Source organism: Trichechus manatus, unplaced genomic scaffold (assembly GCF_000243295.1).
Source record: "Trichechus manatus latirostris isolate Lorelei unplaced genomic scaffold, TriManLat1.0 scaffold00028, whole genome shotgun sequence".
Lineage (NCBI taxonomy): Eukaryota > Metazoa > Chordata > Mammalia > Sirenia > Trichechidae > Trichechus > Trichechus manatus.
The window spans coordinates 3,856,764-3,879,447 of record NW_004443964.1 but is presented as its reverse complement, the minus strand read 5'-3'; the positions used below and the strand labels follow the sequence as shown (position 1 = coordinate 3,879,447).

The following is a 22,684-nucleotide window of genomic DNA, read 5'->3' as shown; positions in this document are numbered from 1 at the left end:
GGCGGGCACAGTGCTTGACACCTAGTTGGTGCTCAATAAATATTTATTGAACAGAAGAATGAATGGAAGGAGGGAAAGGAAGCTCAGAGGAAAGAAAGGGCATGGCAGAATTGAAAACACAGGCTCCCAGTTAAGATGCAGTGATCAATTGTTACCACCAGATGGCAGCGCAGAGGAGCAGTCTGGCCATGGCAGCCACGGGGAGCCACAGTCCCTTCTCCCAGCTTCTTGGTGTCATATCCCTGTGGCTTGATGCGCCCTGAAACTGAACCCCCTTCTCAGGAAATCTCTAAAACTGGCACAGAACTACTACTTCCAAAAAGGAAAAAAAAAAAAAGAAGCCCACATAAAAATGCAGTCCTCTGGTTCTTAGAAAATGTAGTCCTGAAGGAGCTTGAAACAAACCTCGCACCCCGTGGCTCTGCTCAACGTCTTCCTGCCTTTTGGTACATTTCAGATAAACTCTATTCCTTCGTACTTCACGCTCCCGATCCAGGTCTCTGGCAGGAGGAAGCGGCCGTCGAGCGTGAAGGCCATGATGTAGGTGGCAATCTTACCTCTGTCCTCCTCGGACTTGAGGGCCACGATGATCTGATCATCGGTATTGGGCACGAACTTGAAGGAGGAGAAGCCGTGCGTGGGGACCAGCTCCCCGACGCGGCGCACAGAGACATCGCTGAAGTCCTGGGAGGCGCTCAGCAGCAGGTTGGCGCCCCTGTGCTCGTCGTCCTTCTCGCTGTAGCGCTGGCGGCTGGCCCGGCGCGGCAGGAAGAACCATCGCTGCAGCACCTCACTCCAGCAGGCGGACTCGTGGATGAGGTAGCCTGGGGGCACACGACACACGCAGGTCAGCGCGCGGCTGGGCAGAGTCCACCCGGCACCCCCGGCCTCTCCCGCGTGCTGTATGCACGGCCCTGGCCGCACAAGGAGGGCAGCGAAGGGGACCCGGCAGCCTCCAGCTCTCGCTCGTGACGCTGCACCCCACTCGAGCTCCCCCTTGACCCCTTTCTTTACACCCGCTATCAAGTCGACTCCGACTCATAGCGACCCTACAGGACAGAGCAGAACTGCCCCATCGGGTTTCCAAGGCTGTAATCTTTATGGGAGCAGACTGCCCCATCTTTCTCCTGCGGAGTGGCTGGTGGGTTCAAATGGCCGACCTTCCGGTTAGCAGGTGAGCACGTAGCCACTGCGCCACCAGGGCTCCTTCATCCTTTCTTCGTTGTTGTTGCTGTCGAGTCAGTTCCAACTCACAGCGACCCTGCGCACAACAGAACGGAACAGCGCCCGGTCTGCGCCATCCTCACAATCACTGCTACGTTGGAGCCCGTTGCTGCAGCCACTGTGTCAATCCACCTCGCTGAGGGTCTTCCTCTCTTTCGCTGACCCTTTACTTTACCAAGCATGATGCTGATCTCCAGGACTGGTCCCTCCTGATAACATGTTCAAACCTCCCCGTATCCTACAGGACGTTTCAATCTGTGTGTGTCCTCAATTACCCAGAGCAACAAAGCCTGGGCTGTCACAGAGATGGGGCACCTGGGGGTCTCTGGCGTGTCCACCACCCCCACCGCCGTCTCCCCAGAGCTGCCCACAAGCCGCAGCAGGAGTTCTGTATTTGTTTCCTTCGTGCTAATCAAGGGGCCCCCAAGAGGAGACAGACTCAGGGAAAGGGGCAAATCTAAAAGAGGTTTGATTCAGGGAGACCAGACCAGGGGAAGCGGGGGGACGCTGCCCTGAGGCTGGAAAGAAGTGTTCTGTTCACATCCAGGACGGAAGGTGAACAACATCTGGGGACCAAGTGACATGCTCGGGTCACTTCATCCTGAGCCGACAGCTGACCACGTCGACTCCAAGTCCCCCCACTGCAAACCACAGTGACTCTCAGGAAACCACATACTAGATGTGGCTGTCCAGGGCTCCGGCCACCAGGGAGAGCGGGGACATCGCAGAGCCAGGCCTGGCTGCAGTGTGGCAGGGCTGCGGGAAGGATCTGTCGGGGGGAGGGAGGCAGGGAAGGGCGAGGAAAGCAGCCAGCTGCCATCGAGTGGATTCCGACTCATGGCAACATCACGTGACTGAGCAGAATGGTCCTCCACGGGGTTTTCAGTGGCTGATTTTTTAGAAGTAGGTCACCAGACTTTTCTTCCAAGGACTTGAACCTCCAACCTTTCGGTTAGAAACTAAGTGCGTTAACCGTTTGTACCACCCAGCGACTCCCAAACCATCAGACACAGCTGAAATAATCAAACTCTAGCAAGAAATCCAGGGGCCCTGGTGCTGCAGTGGTTAAAGCACTCGGCTAACCGAAAAGTTGGTGGTTCGACCCCACCAGCTGCTCCTCAAGAGAAAAATGTGGCAGTCTGCTTCCATAAAGATTTACAGCCTTGGGCAACGTCATGGAAGCTCCACGGACACATCCTAACTCCCTGAAGGACTGAATTACTGGGCTGATGGCTGTGGGGACCATGGTCTTGGGGAACATGTAGCTCAACTGGCATAACATAGTTTATATAGAAAATGTTCTACATTCTACTTTGGTGAGTAGCGTCTGGGGTCTTAAAAACTTGTGAGCGGCCATCTAAGATACTCCACTGGCCTCACCCCATCGGGAGCAAGGGAGAATGAAGAAAACCAAAGACACAAGGGAAAGATTAGTCCAAAGGACTAATGGACCACAGCTACCACAGACTCCACCAGGCTGAGTCCAACATAACTAGATGATGCCTGGCTGCCACCACCAACTGCTCTGACAGGGATCACAATAGGTCCCAGACAGAGCTGGAGAAAAATGTAGAACAAAATTCTAACTCAGAGAAAAAAACACCAGACTTACTGGTCTGACAGAGACTGGAGAAACCCTAAGAGTATGGCCCCGGACACCTTTTTAGCTCAGTACTGAAGTCACTCCCAAGGTTCACCCTTCAGCCAAAGATTAGACAGGCCCATAAAACATAACAAGACTAATGGGGCACACCAGCCCAGGGGCGGGGACCAGAAGGCAGGAGGAGACAGGAAAGCTGGTAACAGGGAACCCAAAGTCGAGAAGGGGAGAGTGTTGACGTGTTGTGGGGTTGGCAACCAGTGGCACAAAACAATGTGTACTAATTGTTTAATGAGAAGCTAGTTTGTTCCGTAAACCTTCATCTAAAGTACAATTTAAAAAAAAAGATTTACAGCCTTGGAAATCCTACGGGGCAGTTCTACTCTGTCCTATCGGGTCGCTAGGAGTCAGCAAAACGTTTTTTCCTTTTAAGCAAGAAATCCAATTGTTGTGCTCTGGATGCAAATCCACTGAGAAACCACACTCAAACCGAACCGACCTCGTTGAGAGTCCTCTCGGCCCTGAGCGCGGCCGGGCTTCCTGCTGCCCTCCGGCTGACCCAGCGTCTCTTACCTGGCGGCTGGATGCCAGCGGCGGCCCTCAGGGCATTGTAGCTGGCCACCCAGTTCTCATGGTCCACGCTGCCCTTGCGGCCCACCACCTTCACCCACTCAGGGTTCTCGTTCAGCACCTCGCCTGTGGCGGTGGTCCACTCCTTGCCCAGGCCGCCCACGTACAGATGCTCGTCTTTCACGGCCAGCCACTCGGCTTTGAAGCCTACAGGCGACAAGGAGACAGGTGCCTGAGACCCCCGCCCAGAGGGGCTGCTCTGCTCCCGGCGCTGCGGGCTGGCGCTGGTCTGTTCACAGCACCGGAGGAAGCCCGGCGCCCTAGTCAGGTACTCGGACTTTACTCACGTAAACAAGAACGGGGGCAAACAGGAGGACCTGGCTCCGATCCCACATTTCTCACCGGATCACTGAACAAAACGTGCACACTGGACAGACCAGCGCCCACCCTGCCTCCCTTTAATTCTCCTTCTCTCCCTGGGAAGCCCGGCACAGGGGTTAAGAGCTATGACGGCTAACCACAAGGTCAGCAGTTCAAATCCACCAGGCACTCCCTAGAAACCCCATGAGGTAGTTCTACTCTGTCCTGTGGGGTCACTATGAGTCGGAATTGACTCGACCGCAACAGGGTTTTTTCTCTCCCTACTCTCCAGGAAAGGCTACATCTTCCCTTCCAAGAACTCTGTGGGGATGGCCTCTGACGATCAGGTCAGATTCTTTCTGCTGCTATTGCCTCACCTTCCCACCCTCCAAAGACCTCACCGACCTTTCTCGTGGATCTCTTCTGAACCCCAAGTTCTCGTGGATCTCCCCTTAACCTCCAATTCTCATGGATCTCCCCTGAACCCCAACTTCTCATGGATCTCCTCTGAACCCCAAGTTCTCGTGGATCTCCTCTGAACCCCAAGTTCTCATGGATCTCCCTGGAACACCAAGTTCTCGTGGATCTCCTGGAACCCCAAATTCTTGCGGATCTCTTCTGAGCTCCAAGTTCTCATGGATCTCCCTAGAACCACAAGTTCTCATGGATCTCCCCTGATCCCTAAATCCTGTTTCTCACACTGTCACCCTCACCCCAAGGTCATTCTCAATCCTAAAGAAGTTTACAGATCTGGCACTCTGATGCTTCCACGGCAGGACTGGTTTGCTGGCATCTCACTGGGAACAGGTGGATGCCAGCAGCCAGGGTGGGCTAAAAAGAGCTCCGTGCTAGGGACCATGGTCTTCTGTCAATCAGTGTGGTGAGTGGGAAGCTGACATCCCCCCTTAGGCTGGCTTCTTTAGTGTGAGCCTGACTTTTTAGGTTTCAACACAGTCTGCCCTTCCAGCGTCTCCTCACCTGCCCCTACAGCTGGGCTCTGAGTCGGGCTGCTTCTCCAGGTACTCTGAAGCTTCCTGGTGGCCCCAGCGATCACATCTGGCCCCTTAGCCACTTTCCAGGCGAGAGACCCTCCACTGCCCGGGTCTCCCGCCTCTTCTGGGCAGCCTGACCATGGGGCAACCCCAAAGGCCCCTTTATTCTGCTTTCTTCTCTCTCTGAGGGGAGGGATAGGACTGCCTAATGGCTGCCTAAAGCCCACAGATGAGGCAGGCGTTTCCACTAACACCTGAGCTGGGCGGTGTGCCCTGCCAGCTTCCCGGCCTTGGGAAAACACTGGGGAGGTCCTACCACTGGGGGCGAGCCACACCACCCTGCGGAGGCAAGGCAACTCGTCCTCTGACCTTGGAAGCCTGCGGTGGAGCTAGCTTCCAGGAGGTACCGATCCACAGCTGGGGTGCAGAAGCTTTCTATGGCCTTCTGCCAAGCCTCCAGCACCCCCCACTGCTGCCCCCGTCTGAAGGCTCCAGCCACTCTGGGTCCCCTCTAGTGGCTCTGTCCCCCGCTAGAAGTGGGAACCCCTTTCTGGCAAACAGCAGAGCCCATCGGCCACCGATGGGCTCAGAGGTTGGGTCCCCGTCCAGGGCAGGCACCGGTGTTCACAGACACGCCCTCTCTGCTAGCTTTTTTAGAGAAGTTCACCGTCTAAGAAGCGGAAGTCAAATCTCAGGTAAAAACAGGGAAAACCTGACACCACAGCTCTAAATGTCAGGCGCCTGGTGGCTCTAACTCCAGCGTGACTGAAGATATCTTTTAAGACACAGAAAAGGGACATGTGCCCAGACGCATGGAAGGCGGCACCAGATGCAGCCGTAAAACTTATCCTGGAAAGAATCCCCCAATCCTCTGGCAGCCCTCTCACAACCTAATACTTCTAGAAACTGCTTTGGTTCAGGCTTTTTGCTCCTGGCTCTGGGGAGGTCGGGGACTGTAGCAGGAGGCTGCTTTTCCTGGTGCGCCAGCTCTGCCCAGGTGGATGCGGTACTGCGTGCCTGTTACTTCTCGACTGCGATCACACTGCGGGCAGCATGCCCACCTCTGGCCCGGCCTTTCGTGAGCCTCAGGAGCAGAGGCGGCCGGCTCACCTTTGCCGACGGTCCCGTCACCGTCGGACAGGATCACCCAGGGCACGGCCTTGGAGCCCTCAATCTGGTAGACCACGCCCGTCCGGTCGTCCACAGAGTAGAGCTTCCCGTTGAAGACAATCAGCTCCGAGAGCTCCATGCCCCGCCCCTTCTCCGCCAGGTGGGACTCCAGGACCTCGTGGCCTGGGTCCCACTCCACAACCAGCCGGTCCCCGCTGTCTGACAGGGTCAGGTGGCCCTTTCTCAGGTAACTGAACCAGGTGTGTTCCTTCTGGGCCTTGGACTCTGTGTCCAGGTCAGCAATAACAGCGATGCGGTACCGGGTGCCACCGGGCGTCTTCTGGGGCGGGGAGAGGGGGTAGGTGTCATTGTAGCGGTCGGCCGACCCCGGGCCGAGTCTCCAGTTGTGGGCGTTGGGCGCGGGGGGCCTGAGGGAGGACGAGCGGGGGGCATAGAACATCCAGAGCGTGGCGGCGCCCACGAAGAAGAACACGATCACCTTCCAGCGCAGTCGGAAGCGGGGGTCTGCGGCCTTGGTCATGGACGCCAGCACGGGCAGGCCCCCCACACTTATCCGCAGGGCATGCATAGACTCATTCCATTCCAGGGGCTCCGAGGGTGGCGCGGGCATCAGCCTGGGAGTCGGGCAGGACCTGCGCACAGGAGAGAAGAGAGGTCAGCGGGCCGCTTCCCGGGTACGTGAAGATGTGCCTGTGAAAGCGAATTTTCCCGGAATGCACGGCGCTTCCAGCACTTTGTGCCGTTACTGCTCCCCTGGCTCAGTCACACCTGGGCTCCAGCTGGATCTCTGGCTGCTGTTACTCAGCAGGTTGTGTGCTCTCTTCCCTTCGTCCCAGCGGGCAAGGCAGAGTGCCGGGGAGAGAGGGTCTGGTGTAGCTCGCTAACGAGGCACAGAGAGGTGTCACAGTGGTGTGGGGGCCGGGGGATGGTGCAGGTGACAAGGATGGGCATGACAAGGAAACATCGGCTGCAGATCTGAGTGTTACCCCAAAGCCTCCCACCCCTCGGAATCTATCACCAGGGCCACCGTGTCACACGCTGTCAGTCTGCCCATCCCTCCCTGTGTCCACCTCAAGTCCCGGGCTCCAGGATGGCCCCAGCAGAGAGTGTGCCTCCACTTTCTCCTGGTGAGGTGGCTGTAATGGTCAAATGTGAGTGTGAAACGGACCTCCGTCGCCTGTCCCGTGTCCCACCTTCATCACCTACAGCCCATGGCCCTGGATCAGGCACAGGCCAAGGGGTGCCCACTGTCCCAGAGCTTCAGGACGCGGTGAGGAGTGCCTGGCAGCGGGGGGGCGGGGACCGTGACAAGCCCCCTCCCACGCATTGCCGTGGGCGCTCTTCTCATTCCTGGGAGTCACCGTTATCACCTAATCCCCTTCCCGGGCCTTCCGGCGACGGACGACCCTGTGCACCCGCAAAGACTGGAGTGGTCACTGGGGGAGCCCTTCTGTGCGCCAGGCTGTCCCTGCCCTTCTGGTCGGGGCGGGGACGGGGGAAGGGGCCTCACCCACTATTCACAGCGAGACTCCCAGCCCCCCAAGCAGAGTTGGCCCCCAGCACGAGCTCTCTGTCAGGTCGGCCCCAACACAGCAGACCTCAGCACAGGGTCGGCCCCAGCACAGCAGCCCCCAGGCCCTAGCACAGGGTCAGCCCCAGCACAGCAGCCCCCAGCACAGCATCGGCCCCAGCACAGCGTCGGCCCCAGCACAGCAGTCCCCAGCACAGCGTCAGCCCCAGAACAGCGTCGGCCCCAGCACAGCAGTCCCCAGCACAGCGTCAGCCCCAGAACAGCGTCGGCCCCAGCACAGCAGTCCCCAGCACAGCGTCAGCCCCAGAACAGCGTCGGCCCCAGCACAGCAACCCCCAGCACAGCAGTCCCCCAGCACGGGGTCCGCCCCAGCACAGCAGCCCCCAGCACAGCGTCGGCCCCAGCACAGCAGCCCCCAGCACAGCGTCGGCCCCAGCACAGCAGCCCCCAGCACAGCGTCGGCCCCAGCACAGCAGCCCCCAGCACAGCAGCCCCCAGCAGCACAGGGTCGGCCCCAGCACAGTAAGGCCGGAGCAGAGTTGGCCTCAGCATGGGCTCTGTCCCAGGTCGGCCCAGCACAGGGTCGGCCCCAGCATAGTAAGGCCCAAGCAGGACTTGGCCCTGAGTACGGGCTCCCTCTCAGGTGGGCCACATCCACTCTTCTGGCTCCTCTCTCACCTCTGCAGCTGGGACCCCCTGGAATCACTTAGCAGCCCCCCCCCCCACCTTGTCTATGTGCTCCGGGCCCTCGCAGGCTCTTGATGAACACTGTGGAAGGAGAGGGGAATCCACGAGTGAGCGAATGAACAGAGCACCTCGACTCCCTCGGCCCCCTGACCCCCTGCCCGTCACCCGCCCCTGCCAAGGCCCCCTGACCATCTGGAAAGAGCATGTACCTGCACGGCCCCTCTTCCTTCCTGCAGGTCCTCTGAGCCCCACTGCTCCGAGCATGGCCCCACTGCCCCTCGGTCCACAGGCCTGCCGTGACTGGCCGCACTGGCTCACTCCCTCCCCGGGACACGCTTCAGGACACTGTGCAAGGGACACGCTCCCCCAGGCCTCCCCCCTGTGTCTCCTCAGCCCCATGGCCGGCCCCTTCCGCTGCCTGCCTCCCCTTATTCCATACCTCTCACAGGGCTCAGCCTCCACCGTGAAGACTCCCAGTGCCTTCCTCACCCAGACCTTTGCCCGGATCCCAGGCCAGTGTGCCCAGCCTGCAGTACTCTCTGTCCTATGCCCCACAGGCACCCGGAATGCGGGGAACTCATTCTTCTCCCTCAACAGCTTCCTCCTCCAGAGTTTACTGCCCTGGCTGCGGACATGTCCACCCTCGGAGTCTTCCTGGTGAGCAGCTGCCCTTCCTCTCACATCCACGGAGGCACTGCTGCTGCTGCTGTAGCTGCTGTTGAGTCAGCCCCACTCATGGTGACCCCACGCACGACGGAATTAAACAATGCCCCTCCTGCGCCAGCCCCATGATCGGTTGTGGATCAGACTTCTATGATCCATAGGATTTTCACTGGCTGATTTTTGAAGTAGCTTGCCAGGCCTTTCTTCCTAGTCCATCTTAAACAGGTCCCCACTTGGCGGCAGCATGCACTAAAAGTGGGAAAGCAGCTTTGCAAGAAACCTAAGAGGCAGAAATGCAGGTGGGCTCTGTATGCCCCACAGGTCACAAAAGGGTTAGTCTGGCAGCTCCGCTGAAACCTGTTCAGCATCACAGCAACTCACAAGCCTCCAGGGACAGACAGCTAGTGGCTGCACGTGAGGTGTACCGGCTGGGAATCGAACCCAGGTCTGCCACGCGGAGGGCCAGAATTCTACCAGCGAACCAACACCGCTCCCTACCGCCAACAGGAGGCACTTACTGTTATCGGGGTTGGGTGCTGTCAGGCTGATTCCGACTCACAGCGACCTTACAGGACAGCAGAAATGCCCCACTGGGTGTCCTTGGCTGCAGTCTTTACAGAAGCAGATCGCCAGGTCTTTCTCCCACGGAGCCAATGGGTAGGTTCAAACTCCCCACCTTTCAGCTAGCAGCCGAGTACTTCACCATTGTGCCACCAGGGCACGAAGTCCCACCAAGTCATCCGCACCCCGCCCTGGACTCGGTTCCCTTCTCCCCACCCCCAGCCTGTGACTGCGGACAATGACGGTGCGGACCTCAGAGAGCTGTGCTGCCAACCACTTCCCTCAGCCTCAGTTTCTCCATCTGTAACTGCAGACAATGAGCGCTTAACCACTGTACCACCAGGGCTCCTTAAATCTGGATTAGAACTCTTTAACGGATCCAATGACTTCAGGCTGAAGGACACACTCCCCAATCTTCCACGTGCTCTACATCCACTCCACACTGGGTTACGTACAATTCTGTGTGCCAGGTGTCCACACCTTTGCACAGGCTGCACCCTCCACCTGGAAAGCTAATCTCCTCTGGCTGCACGGAACCATCTGGAATTCCCTCGATGTGCCATGACAGGCATGCTGTCCCTTCCTTGGCCCCCCAGAGGCCAGCTCCCTCCCCCGCTCCCCGAGTAGGTCTTCCCTGATGTGGTCCTAGTCCCTGGAGCCTCAAATGGCAGTGGAGACTCTGCAGCTGTGATTAAGCTAAGGCTCGTGAGATCGAAATTCTCCTGGATTATCCGGCTGGGCCCTAAATGCAATCACAAACGTCCTTATAAGAGGGAGGAGGTGGCAGTGTAACCACGGAGGCAGAGACTTGAGTGATGCAGCCACAAGCCAGGGAACGCTGATGGCCAGCAGAAGCTGGAAGAGGCCAGGAATGGATTCTCCCCAGCCTCTGGAGGGAATGTGGCCCTACTGACACCCAGCTCCATGTACCGCTTTCAGACTTCTGGCCTCCAGAGCTGTGAGAATAAACGTGTGTTGTTTAGCCCACCACGTTTATAGTAGGTAATTTGATACAGCAGCCACAGAAAGCTAATGTGCCTCCTGCCACCTCTGAGGACAGCCTCCATCCCTCTGTGTCCCTGTCCGAGACGCTCCTCTGCGGAAGCACAGACCACACCATTGCGGTGGTCTCCTCACACGTTCGGTCTCCCCTCACTCCAAGCTCCGACGGGGGGGCTCTGGTTAATCTTGTCTGACTCCCTGAGAGCTAGCGGAGGAGCAGAAACACCTGGGACTCAGGCACCTTTTGCCAAATAGAGAATGGCTGCTGTCAGTGACAGCAGAACTCTGCCTTCCAGAACATTCCTTTAACTTCACCACCAGAATAACCTCCCTCTGGATCAAAGCTGACCCTTGTTCTTAATTGCTCCTTTAGAATCCCCAGAAATTCCTTTCATTTTGTAGAAAAGAGATTCAAATCGATGCCTTTTCGTTTCTGTCCCCCAACCACCTGCTGGCTGATCACATAAAGCTGACTGTAGGCTACTGTTGTGGCCTGTGGCCGGGGCTCGGTGCACAGCCACAGCTGCCATTTTTATTTATAAAAAAGAAAGAATTTGCCAGCCATGAACGACAACACCAAAAATAAACCACTGAAACAAAGTGAGTCCCAGCAGAGAGGAGCCTGCCTGAGGCTCTTCTCATTGCCCACAACCTTCAAAATTCTTGTCCGCTGCCATCAAGTGGGCTCCCGACTCATGGCGACCCCATGTGCAATGTGACAGAACACTGCCCGGTCCTGTGCCATCCCCACAATCGGTTGTGGATCGAACTGTTATGCTCCATAGGGTTTTCACTGGCTGATTTTCAGAAGCAGACTGCCAGGCCTTTCTTCCTAGTCTGTCTGTCTGGAAGCTCTGCTGAAACCTGTTCAGTGTCATAGCAACACACAAGCCTCCAGTGACAGACGGGTGGTGGATACGCACGAGGAGCACTGTCTGGGAAGTAAACCCGGGTCTCTTGCGTGGAAAGCAAGGATTCTACCGCTGAACCTTACAACTGTAAGCAGTCCAAGTGTTTGCTTTACTGTTACAAACAAGAGATGTGTCAGCCCCACCATCTGCAGCACAATGGTCTGATTTTACATAATCAGGAAACAGAACCAAGGTCTGACAGGGAAAGCAGCAGGTTCTTGGCTGGCCAGGTTCACCTGCTCAGGTGAGCCTGCAATAAGTTCCATCCTTGGTCCAGAATCCCAAGGGGGCTGCACACCTTCTGTTTCCTCTCCAGGTACAGCATCCTTGGAAAGGTAGCCGCGAGGAAGGTCAGCTACCCAAGGCTCCGGTCCTCACTCCCTCCCCACCCCTCCTCTGCAGGGCAGGCTTGGTGACATTTGCACCTTTCTGGTTTCTCAAACCAGGAATTCTCTATAAAACAGGCCTGAGACAGCAAGATGTGGCAAGACGCAGTCTGTCCACTCCACGGCATGCCCCCAGACTCTGAGGAAGCACAATCTCTCTCCCTGCCCTTCCCTGACCCAGGAAGGAATCACTCCATCCCCACTTAGAACAGCCGTGGGTGCAGGGACCACCTACCTTCATGGGCAGCCACAGGGCTGGCGCCAGACTCTACTGCAGGGCTTTGGATGAAAGGGAGCAGAACCTCCACGCAGGCTATAGCCGAGAAGGTCTCCTCCTTCCCCAGCTTCCTCCAGGAGTGGCCTGTGGCAGTGGCAGAACAAACAGGTTCAACAGCCGCTGCCTGAAACTCCTCCCTTCCAGGATGCGGCCCGGCAGGAAGAGCAGCGCTGAGATGAGGGGGGTGCTTTCTGGCTCCTGCCCCCTCTGCAGGGCAGCAGGCGGCCTCTCTCTTGCCGGCCCCTCACTGCAACAGAGCAGCCGCCTTTCCTTGCCTCCCACGATGCAGCCCGTCTGAAGAGCCCCGTCCTGAGTGCCCCCAGGCCTCGAGGCCCCACTGGGCCGGCTCACTGCCAGAGCTCACTTCCTCCTTGATGGCAAAGGGCTCAGCCCACTGACCTTTGCAGTCTTCACGCACAAAGGCAGGGGCCAGGCCTTCCAACACCAGCGCCAACCACGCCCCAGAGTGCTCTGGAGGGCATGGCGGGTATGGCTGTAAGGGACGGCCTTCATCAAACACCTGCTATGGGCCACCCCAGAGCCTTGGTGGCATAGTGGTTAAGAGCTCGGCTGCTAACCAAAAGGTCAGCAGTTCGAATCCACCACCTGCTCCTTGGATACCCTATGGGACAGTTCTACTCTGTCCTGTGGGGTCGCTATGAGTAGGAATTGACTCGACGGCAACAGGTTTGGTTTTTGGTATGGGCCACCCTGGTAGCACAGTGGTTATGCACTTGGCTGCTAACTGAAAGGTCGGCTGTTTGAACCCACAGCAGCTCCGCAGGAAAAATATGTGGCAGCCAGCTTCCATAACGATTACAGCCTTGGAAACCCTATGGGCAGTTCTAGCCTGTCCTACAAGATCGCTACGCATTGGAACTGACTCAATGGCAACAGGTTTGGTTTTTTTATAGGCCGGGCAAGAAGCCCTGGTGGCACAGTGGTTAAGTACTCAGCTACTAACTGAAAGGTCGGTGGTTCAAACCCACCAGCCGATCCATGGGAGAAAGACCTGGCAATCTGCTTCTGTTAAGATTACAGCCTTAGAAACTCTATGGGGCAGTTTTACTCAGTCCTATAGGGTTGCTATGAATTGGAATTGACTTGCTGGCAATGGGTATGGGTTATGGGCTGGGCTCCCTGAAAATGTGAGCTGACTCAAGGGGTCCTTCTGCTCTGGACCTGCCAAGGCTTACTACTTCCACTCCAAATCTGGTGGGCATGGTCGGCAGCAGGTTTGAAGGATGGGGAACCAGGAAGGCAGGCCTGGGTCAAGGGAGTCAAATGGTCACTTTGGGGATTACTGGGGATGCTCCCCTCCTAACAGTAACCTCCTTCAGGACTGGGGCTCTCTGGGACGTACTGATTTCTCACCCCACTCCCCAGTACTCTTGCATACAGCAGGCACTAACAACTTTTTCCTGAATCACAGTAAATAGTATTCAGGATAACTTATTTTTCAGCTCTCTGTTTTTTGTACTTAGGTCAACTGCCTGAGAAGAGCGTATCAGTATTCCACGGCTGCTGTAACAAATTACCACACGCTTGGTGCCTTAACCACCATGCATTTATAGTTCTGTAGGACGAAAGGCTGACATGGTCTCACTGGGCTAAAATCAAGAGTTAGCAGATGAAAACATTCCCCTTGGGAACGGGAACAAGAACAAGACGAGGATGCCCTTTACCACCACTCCTATTTAACACTGTGCTGGAAGTCCTAGCTAGAGCAATAAGGCAAGAAAAAGAAACAAAGGGCATCCAAACTGGTAATCAAGAAGTAAAACTGTCCCTATTTGCAGATGACGTGATACTACACACAGAAAACCCAAAAGACTCCACCAGAAAACTACTGGAACTAATAGAAAGATTCAGCAGAGTAACAGGATACAAGATAAACATACAAAAATCAGTTGGATTCCTATACACCAAAGGAAATCCGGAAAACAACAACATTTATAATAGCCCCTAAAAAAATAAACACTTAGGAATAAATCTAACCAGGGATGTAAAAGATCTATACAAAGAAAACTAGAAAACACTACTGCAAGAAACCAAAAGAGATCGACATAAATGGAAAAACATACCATGCTCATGGATAGGTAGACTCAACACTGTGAAAATGACGGTTCTACCCAAAGAATGGAAAAACATACCATGCTCATGGATAGGTAGACTCAACACTGTGAAAATGACGGTTCTACTCAAAGCAATCAAAACATACAATGCAATCCCGATCCAAATACCAACAACGTTCTTTAAAGAGATAGAAAAATGAATTATTGACTTTACATGGAAAGAGAAGAGGCCCTAGATAAGTAAGGCACTATTGAAGAAGAATAAAGTAGGAGGACTCACACTACTTGACCTCAGAACCTACTATACAGTTACGGTAGTCAAAACAGCCAGTCCTGGTACAACAACAGATACATTGACCAATGGAACAAAATTGAGAACCCAGGCGTAACTCCATCCACCTATGGTCACTTGATCTTCGACAAGGGCCCAAAGTTCATCAAATGGGGAAAACACAGTCTTTTTAACAAATGGTGCTGGCAAAACTGGATGTCCATCTGCAAAAAAATGAAACAAGACCCATACTTCACATCATACACAAAAACTAACTCAAAATGGATCAAAGATCTAAATATAAAACCCAAAACTATAAAGATCATAGAAGAAAAAATAGTGTCAATGCTAGAGGTCCTAATACACGGCATTAACAGGATACAAACCATAATTAACAACACACAAACTCCAGAAACTAAGCTAGATAACTGGGATCTTCTAAAAATTAAACACTTATGCTCATCAAAAGACTTCACCAAAAGAGTAAAAAGAGAATCTACAGACTAAGAAAAAAATTGTGGCTGTGAAATGTCCAACAAAGGTCTAATCTCTAAAATCTACAGGAAAATCCAACACCTCTACAATAAAAAGACAAATAATCCAATTACAAATTGGGCAAAGGAAATGAACATACATTTCATCAAAGAAGACATTCAAGCGGCTAACAGACACATGAGGAAATGCTCGTGATCACAAGCCCTTAGAGAAATGCAAATCGAAACCACAATGAGATACCATCTCACCCCAGCATTACTGGCATGAATCAAAAAAACAGAAAATAACAAATGTTAGAGAGGCTGCAGGGAGATTGGAACTCTTACGCACTACTGGTGGGAATGCAAAATGGCACAATCGTTTTGGAAAACGATATGGTGCTTCCTTAGAAAGCTAAAAATAGAAATACCATATGATCTAGCAATCCCACTCCTAGGAATACATCCTAGAGAAGTAAGAGCCGTCACACAAATAGACATAAGCACACCCATGTTCACTGCAGCATTGCTCACAATAGCAAAAGACGGAAACAACCGAGATGCCCATCCACAGATGAATGGATAAACAAACTATGGTACATACGCACAACAGAGTACTACGCAACGATAAAGAACGATGTATCTGCGAAGCATCTCACAACGTGGATGAATCTGAAGGGCATTATGCTGAGTGGAATAAGTCAATCACAAAAGGACACATATTGATGAGACCACTAGTATAAAAACTCATAAAAAGGTTTACACACAAAAAGAAACAATCTTTGATGGTTATGAGGGAGGGGAGGGGTGAGGGTGGAAAAACACTAAATAGACAATAGATAAGTGGTAACTTGGTGAAGGATAAGACAATGCACAGTACTGGGGAAGACAGCACAACTTGTTCAGGGCAAGGTCGTGGAAGCTCCATGGATATCTCCAGAAACTCCCTGAGGGGTCAAATTACTGGGCGGAGGGCTATGGGGACCATGGTCTCAGAGAACATCTAGCTCAACTGGCATAACGTAGTTTATAAAGAAAACGTTCTACATTCTACTTTGGTGAGTAGCGTCTGGGGTCTTAAAAGCCAGTGAGCAGCCATCTAAGATACTCCACTGGTCTCACGCCTTAGGGAGCAAGGGAGAATGAAGAAAACAAAAGACACAAGGGAAAGATTAGTCCAAAGGACTAACGGACTCCAACTACCACAGCCTCCACCAGACTGAGTCCAATACAACTAGATGGTGCCCGGCTACACCACTGACTGCTCTGACAGGGATCACAATAGAGGGCCCTGGACAGAGCTGGAGAAAAATGTAGAACAAACTACTAACTCACAAGAAAAGGCAAGACTTACTGGCCTGACAGAGACTGAGAAACCCCGAGAGTATGGCCCCCTAACACCCTTTTAGCTCAGTACAAAAGTCACTCCTGAGGTTCACCCTTCAGCCAAAGATTAGACGGCTCCATAAAACAAAACGAGACTAAAGGGGCACACCAGCCCAGGGGCAAGGACTAGAAGCCAGGAGGGGACAGGAAAGCTGGTAATACGGAACCCAAGGTTGAGAAGGGAGAGTGTTGACATGTCATGGGGTTGTTAACCAACGTCGTAAAATAATACATGTTGTTGTTGTTGCTAGGTGCCGTTCAGTCGGTTCCGACTCATAGCCACCCTACGCACCACAGAACAAAACATTGATCAGTCCTGTGCCATGCTCACAACAGAAGTTATGCTTGAGCCCATTGTTGCAGCCACTGCGTCAGTTCATTTCATTGAGGGTCTTCCTCTTTTTTTGCTGACCCTCTGCTTTACCAAGCATGATATTCTTCTCCAGGGACTGATCCCTCCTGACAACACGTCCAAAGTATGTAAGACATAGTCTTGCCATCCTTGCCTCTAAGGAATATTCTGGCTGTACTTCTTCCAAGACAGATATGTTCCTTCTTTTGGCAGTCCATGGTATATTCAATACTCTTCGCCAACACCACAATTCAAAGGCGTCAATTCTTCTTCAGTCTTCCTTATTCATTGTCCAGCTTTCGCATGCATACGATGCGAAAATACCACGGCTTCGGTCAGGTGCACCTTAGTCTTCAAGGTAACATCTTTGCTTTTCAACACTTTAAAGAGGTCTTTTGCAGGAGATTTGCCCAATACAATGCGTATTTTGATTTCTTGACTGCTGCTTCCCTGGGTGTTGATTGTGGATCCAAGTAAAATGAAATCCTTGACAACTTCAATCTTTTCTCCATTTATCATGATGCCGCTTATTGGTCCAGTTGTGAGGATTTTTGTTTTATGTTGAGATGTAATCCATACTGAAGGCTGTGGTCTTTGATCTTCATCAGTAAGTGCTTCAAGTCCTCTTCACTTTCAGCAAGCAAGGTTGTGTCATCTGTATAACGCAGACTGTTAATGTCTTCCTCCAATCCTGATACCCCACTCTTCTTTATACAGTCCAGCTTCTTATTTACTCAGCACACAGATTAAATACGCAGGGTGAAAGGATACAACCCTGATGCACACCTTTTCTGACTTTAAGCCATGCAGTATCCTCTTGTTCTGTCCGAGCAGCTGCCTCTTGATCTATGTACAGGTTCCTCATGAGCACAATTAAGTGTTCTGGAATTCCCATTCTTCACAATGTTATGATCCACACAGTTGAATGCCTTTGCATAGTCAATAACACACAAGTAAACATCTTTCTGGTATTCTCTGCTTTCAGCCAGGATCCATCTGACATCAGCAATGATATCCCTGGTTCCACATTCTCTTCTGAATCTGGCCTGAATTTCAACATACTGCTGCAACTGCTTTTGAATGATCTTCAGCAAAATTTTACTTGTGTGTGATATTAATGATATTGTTTGATAATTTCTACATTCGGTTGGATCACCTTTCTTGGGAATAGGCATAAATATGGATCTCTTCCAGTCAGTTGGCCAGGCAGCTGTCTTCCAGATTTCTTGGCATAGATGAGTGAGCACTTCCAGTGCTGCATCCGTTTTTGAAACATCTCAATTGATATTCCGTCAATTCCTGGGGCCTTGTTTTTCACCAATGCCTTCAGTGCAGCTTGGACTTCTTCCTTCAGTACCATCAGTTCCTGATCATGTGCTACCTCTTGAAATGGTTGAACGTGGACCAATTCTTTTTGGTGCAATGACTCTGTGTATTCCTTCCATCTTCTTTTGATGCTTCCTGTGTTGTTTAATATTTTCCCTATAAAATCCTTCGCTACTGCAACTAGAGGCTTGACTTTTTCCTTCAGTTTTTTCAGCTTGTGAAATACCGAGCATGTTCTTCCCTTCTGGTTTTCTATCTTCAGCTCTTTCTACGTGTCTTTGTAATACTTTACTTTGTCTTCTAGAACTGCCCTTTGAAATCTTCTCTTCAGTTCTTTTACTTCATCATTTCTTCCTTTTGCTTTAGCTACTCGATGTTCAAGAGCAAGTTTCAGAGTCTCTTCTCACATCCATTTTGGTCTTTTCTTTCCTACCTTTTTAATGACCTCTTGCTTTCAAAACAATATGTGTACTAAATGTTTAATGAGAAGCTAGTTTGCGCTGTAAACCTTCATATAAAGTACAATTTAAAAAAAGAGTTAGCAGAGCCTCGTTCCTCCTGAAGGCTCTAGGGCAGAATCTCTTTCCTTGCCTTTTCCAGCTTTTAGAGGCCGCCTGCATTCCTTGGAGTGTAGCCCCCTCCTCTGTCTTCAAACCAGCAACGCTGCATCTCAGTGTCTTTCTGCTGTCATCTCACTCTGACTCTCTGCCTCCCTCTTCCATTCTTAGGGCCCTTGTGATGGCACTGAGCTCACCTGGATAATGCAGGGTAAGCTCCCCAGCTCAAGGTCAGCTGAAGAGCAACCGTAACTCCCCTTTGCCAGGTAAGGAAACATATTCACAGGTTCCGGGAACTAGGACACGGGCATCTTTGGGGGCTGACCACAAGGAGGGAGACAGCGCAAGGCCCTCTAGCTTTGGGAAGGCAGGCTCGTTGGCACAAAGCCTGGCTGTGGGGCACCCTCGGCATCCTCCACAGTTTGCTTTACTGCATCACAACAAGGTGTGTGTGCTTGGTCTGTAACCGGTAACCAGTTGTGGTTGAGTCGATTTCGACTCGTGGCGACCCTGTGCGTGTCACAACTGAGCTGTGCTCCATGGGGTTTTCAATGGCTGAATTATTGGAAGATCCACCAGGCCTTTCTTCTGAGGCACCTCTAGGTGGACTTGACCCTCCAACAAACTGCACCCCTCAGGGGCTCCTCATACCCACTAGGATAGCCACCATCAGCAATTTTATACTTATAGCCAAAGCTGCCCTCCCAGTTGGAAGTGCATCCCAACCCACACCCCACATCATTGGGGTCATTTTGCAGCATGCCTAAAAATAAGGGGAGCAATGACCCCACACGTGACCCACATTGGTGCTCACTCTGGAGATGGCGGAGTCGAACCTACAGGAACTACCTCCTTGTCCTCCTTCTGCTTTCCTCAGTGTTGGCTGTCCGGGACATGCCGGCCAGCATCACTCCGCCTTTCACTCAGCCTGGCGAGACCTGCAGAGCCGTTCGGGACTGGCCGCCCACCCCCACATTTTAACTTTATCTGGTCCACAATTGTGCTCTTCTTCCTCCTGGCCCCACATCTGCATCCTTCTGTCTCCAGCCCTACCTAAATCCCCCTCACCCTCCCAAGCACAGACACACATTCCCTGGGTGAACACAGACAGAAGCTGAGCTCCGCTCCACCATGGCACAGTGGCGGGCTGGAAGCCTGGAGCTGTGGGTTCCACCGAGTCGCAGAACTTGTTACAGGCAAACAAACAGGGTTCAAAATAAATGTAGACGAAAAGAGAAAACCGAGTATCTTCCCACATTGATTTCTCTAGTAAGTAGGATGACTTTTTCCTAATTAACAAAGTTTTGACCTAACGAAATGCAAAAATCAACATAAAAGTTCTTAAAAGTCCATACGAAGCTTTAATTCCTACATGTAGAAATTGTTGAATTGGTATATGTATTGCTGTGCATATTTTCAACAACAAATAAATTATTTAAAAAAAAAAAAGTTTTACTTCCCGGGAGTGTTGGTGTTTGTTAAGAGCTTTCCAGGAAATCTAACAAGCCACAGTGGAGCGGATGGAAAAGGATACCCGCCGTGTCTTTTCCTCCAGCACGTCTGGTGCTGTCCCACACACGGCTGTTCAATAGAGAAACGCGTTTTTTGTTAGAGCTCTGCCCCAGCCCAGGACGCTGGATGAGTCTCAGAGGCCAGATGTTCTGTGTTTGAAAACGAAAACACTAGAGCACTTGTCTGCCTACCAGCGAGGACTGTGCATCACTGCTGAGAGGGCTCTGAGGCTCAGGAGAGAGAGGCTGTGTGCTGGTGGGGTCCGTAGTGCAGGACCAGAAATACGCGCGCACTCAGGGAACAGGGGTGAAAACCACACTAGAGCGAGAGGCTGCTGCTCCTGCCCCCAGGGCTCCCCACTCCCTCTGTGGCTCGGGGAGGCAGGGCAGACAGGGAGCACAGTCAGAGGGGGTAAAGTTCAAGGAGAAAGGGGCCATTTAGCTAAGAGAAGGTAACAAATGATCAGATGTACACCTCCATGAGGGATATGGTCACACAAAGTGGCGGCTGTACAGCTGCAGGTATGTGACTGCCTCCATCACTCTAACATAATGTCACCTTTTGTGATCAGGCTAATTGGACACAAATGAGAGGAGACCTAGAATCCTCTGTCCCCACCCCTACGGTGGCTTTGGGATGGGTGCCTGAGCAAACCCATGCATCATCTGAGCCCTCCCCTGAAGACGTCTGGGCAGCACAGGACGAGAACCTGTGCCAAGACCAGCGGGGGACGAAGGCTGGCTCCTTCAATGCACCATTCAGCAGGCCCATGAGGCAGCCATAGCAGGCTCTCTGAGGCCGGCAGGGAGGTGCACCAGGCAGGCCACGGCTGAGAGACCTGGCGAGCAGGGCCGAGAAGGGGGCTGCTGGAAGGAGGGTCTGCAGCCCCACCGAGCATGACCCTTCTCAAGGGGAAAGGAGGGAGCGGCTGCGAGACTCAACCATCCCTGAGAGACAGAGGCTCAGCTTTCTCTTCGTGGAGCCTTCTGCCCCCCGATGCCTCTTCCAAGCTCGGGCCCTTACACAGAGGAGCTAGCAAGACTCAGCAGATCAGCAGCCTCGTGCTCCCAAACCTATGCCTGTTGAAAACGTGTAGGAAAAGACGTCACGCGAACAGCCCGGAGCCAGAGATGAGAATGGAGCTGGTATGCCAGAAAGGGGACACGGGTTTCCCAGTGGACACAGGGGAAAAGGTGCTTGGGAGAGAGATGTGTCTGATGGCGGCTGACAGAAGAGTGGACAAAGGGGCCGGGTGCCAAGCCCAGAGACACAATCGGGCAAGACCACTGGGAGGGGGAAGCAAAGGCACCAAACAGTAAGGGCGGGCAGAGGAGGTGTCAGTTTCCAAGGCTGAAAGAATCCAGATCAGATGGCTGTGCAGGCAGCGGGGGAGATGAGAGAGAGACAGGGACAGAGAATTGTGGCCCTCCAGTCAATTCCAATTCATGGCAACTCCATGTGTGCAGAGTAGAACTACTCTCTATGGGGTTTTCAAGTCTGCGACCTTTCAGAAGTAGACTGCCAGACCTTTCTTAGGCACCTCTGTATGTGTCTGAAGCACCAACATTTCGGTTAGCAGCCGAGCACCCAGGGACTCCTAGACAGACAGACACGGATGTGGGGAGGCGGACAGTTCTAGATGCAAAAGGAGGGGAGGTGAGCTGGCCACAGGTGAGACAAAGTGCCGGTCAGAGGGGGAGGGTCCCGGAGTCCGTCAGGAGACGGGGCATCCAAGTAGCGGGGGGCTGGGCGGGGCTGTCCCCGGGGCAGGAGTCCCCCCAAGTAAGAGGGGAGAGGTGTCCCACCACTCAGAAGGGAACTGCTTCCCAGAGTCGGAGGGAGGCGCCCCACCCATCTGAGGGGTAAGTGGTCTGCAAGGCAGGGGTCATGGGTCAGAGGCCCCGCTCGGGTCAGAGGGAAGGCAACCTGGGGTCAGGGGGCGGCGCGCGGCAGTGGGAGGGCGACGCAGGCACGGGGACGCAGGGCCGGCCCGTCGCGAGGGGAGGGTGCCGGCGGGCGCACGGTCACTCACCCGGCAGGCCACGCTCCGGTGCCGGCGGCGGCGAACCTGAGCGGCAGGGCCGGACGGAGAGCAGCCGCTTCCGCCGGCGCACGCGCTGGCCCCACCCCCGGCAACACGCTCCCGGCAGCCTCCGCTCTGTGGCTTCGCGCGGGTGGCCGCGGGATCTGCCGGGAGTTGTAGTTCCTGTGGCTCTGCGTCCGGAACGCGGGGGAGGAGCTACTGGCTACCGCTTCCCGGCCGCAGATCGCCTTCCACGTAGTTATTCTGAACATTGGCCAAGTAAAATTAGGGCGAGGGAAGGGGAAAGGAAGGCTACTGGGGAGGGGGTGGCGTTCCTGGAGCTGAGATTATAAAACCGTTGCCCGGCCCTCTCAACCCTCCTGGTATCTGCCAAGGCGGAGAAGCGTGGACCCCTTTCTACCACCCTCATTCTCAGAGAGTCTCTTTCCTTGGCTCTTCAAATCGGCCACCTCTGGAATGATAATCACCTCTAGGCGCTCCCACACCAAAGATCAGGACACAGGTGTACTGGCTGGAGTGTCCTCATGAGACAGGGAAGGGGAAAAAGGACTGAGCCCCTAGGCAAAGAACCCTGAACTAAAAACATGTGCTTAACTAATGGCACAAAACCCGTATCTTGGAACATGCAATAAAGAAAGAACAAACAACCCGCGCAGCTCTCAATGTACTTCCTTGATAAGATGCTTTTCAGAAGAACGCCCGATCTGATCCCTGGAGCCCATGCGCAGACATCTGCAAGGTGACGGACAGACCCGCGATAGGAATCTAGCCGGCACCATAGGGGAACTGCGCA

The 22,684-nt window shown here is 53.4% G+C and overlaps 1 protein-coding gene across 3 annotated transcripts; it reads right to left on the bottom strand.

Annotated features, from left to right (window-relative positions):
• Window positions 1-25: 25 nt before the first annotated feature.
• CANT1 (calcium activated nucleotidase 1) lies at window positions 26-21,972 on the bottom strand. 3 transcript variants are annotated; one of them, XM_023729202.1, is made up of 4 exons: window positions 21,880-21,972; window positions 5,857-6,509; window positions 3,398-3,601; window positions 26-824 (listed from the first exon to the last, which is right to left on the bottom strand). In XM_023729202.1, exons 2-4 carry the CDS (start codon window positions 6,485-6,487, stop codon window positions 454-456), a joined length of 1,206 nt encoding a protein of 401 aa, XP_023584970.1. In that variant the 5' UTR covers window positions 6,488-6,509; window positions 21,880-21,972; the 3' UTR covers window positions 26-453. The 3 variants fall into 3 exon arrangements, with proteins under 3 accessions (XP_023584970.1, XP_004374160.1, XP_023584971.1); XM_004374103.2 differs by lacking the exon at window positions 21,880-21,972 and adding an exon at window positions 11,854-12,179; XM_023729203.1 differs by lacking the exons at window positions 3,398-3,601; window positions 21,880-21,972 and adding an exon at window positions 11,854-12,179.
• Window positions 21,973-22,684: the final 712 nt, after the last annotated feature.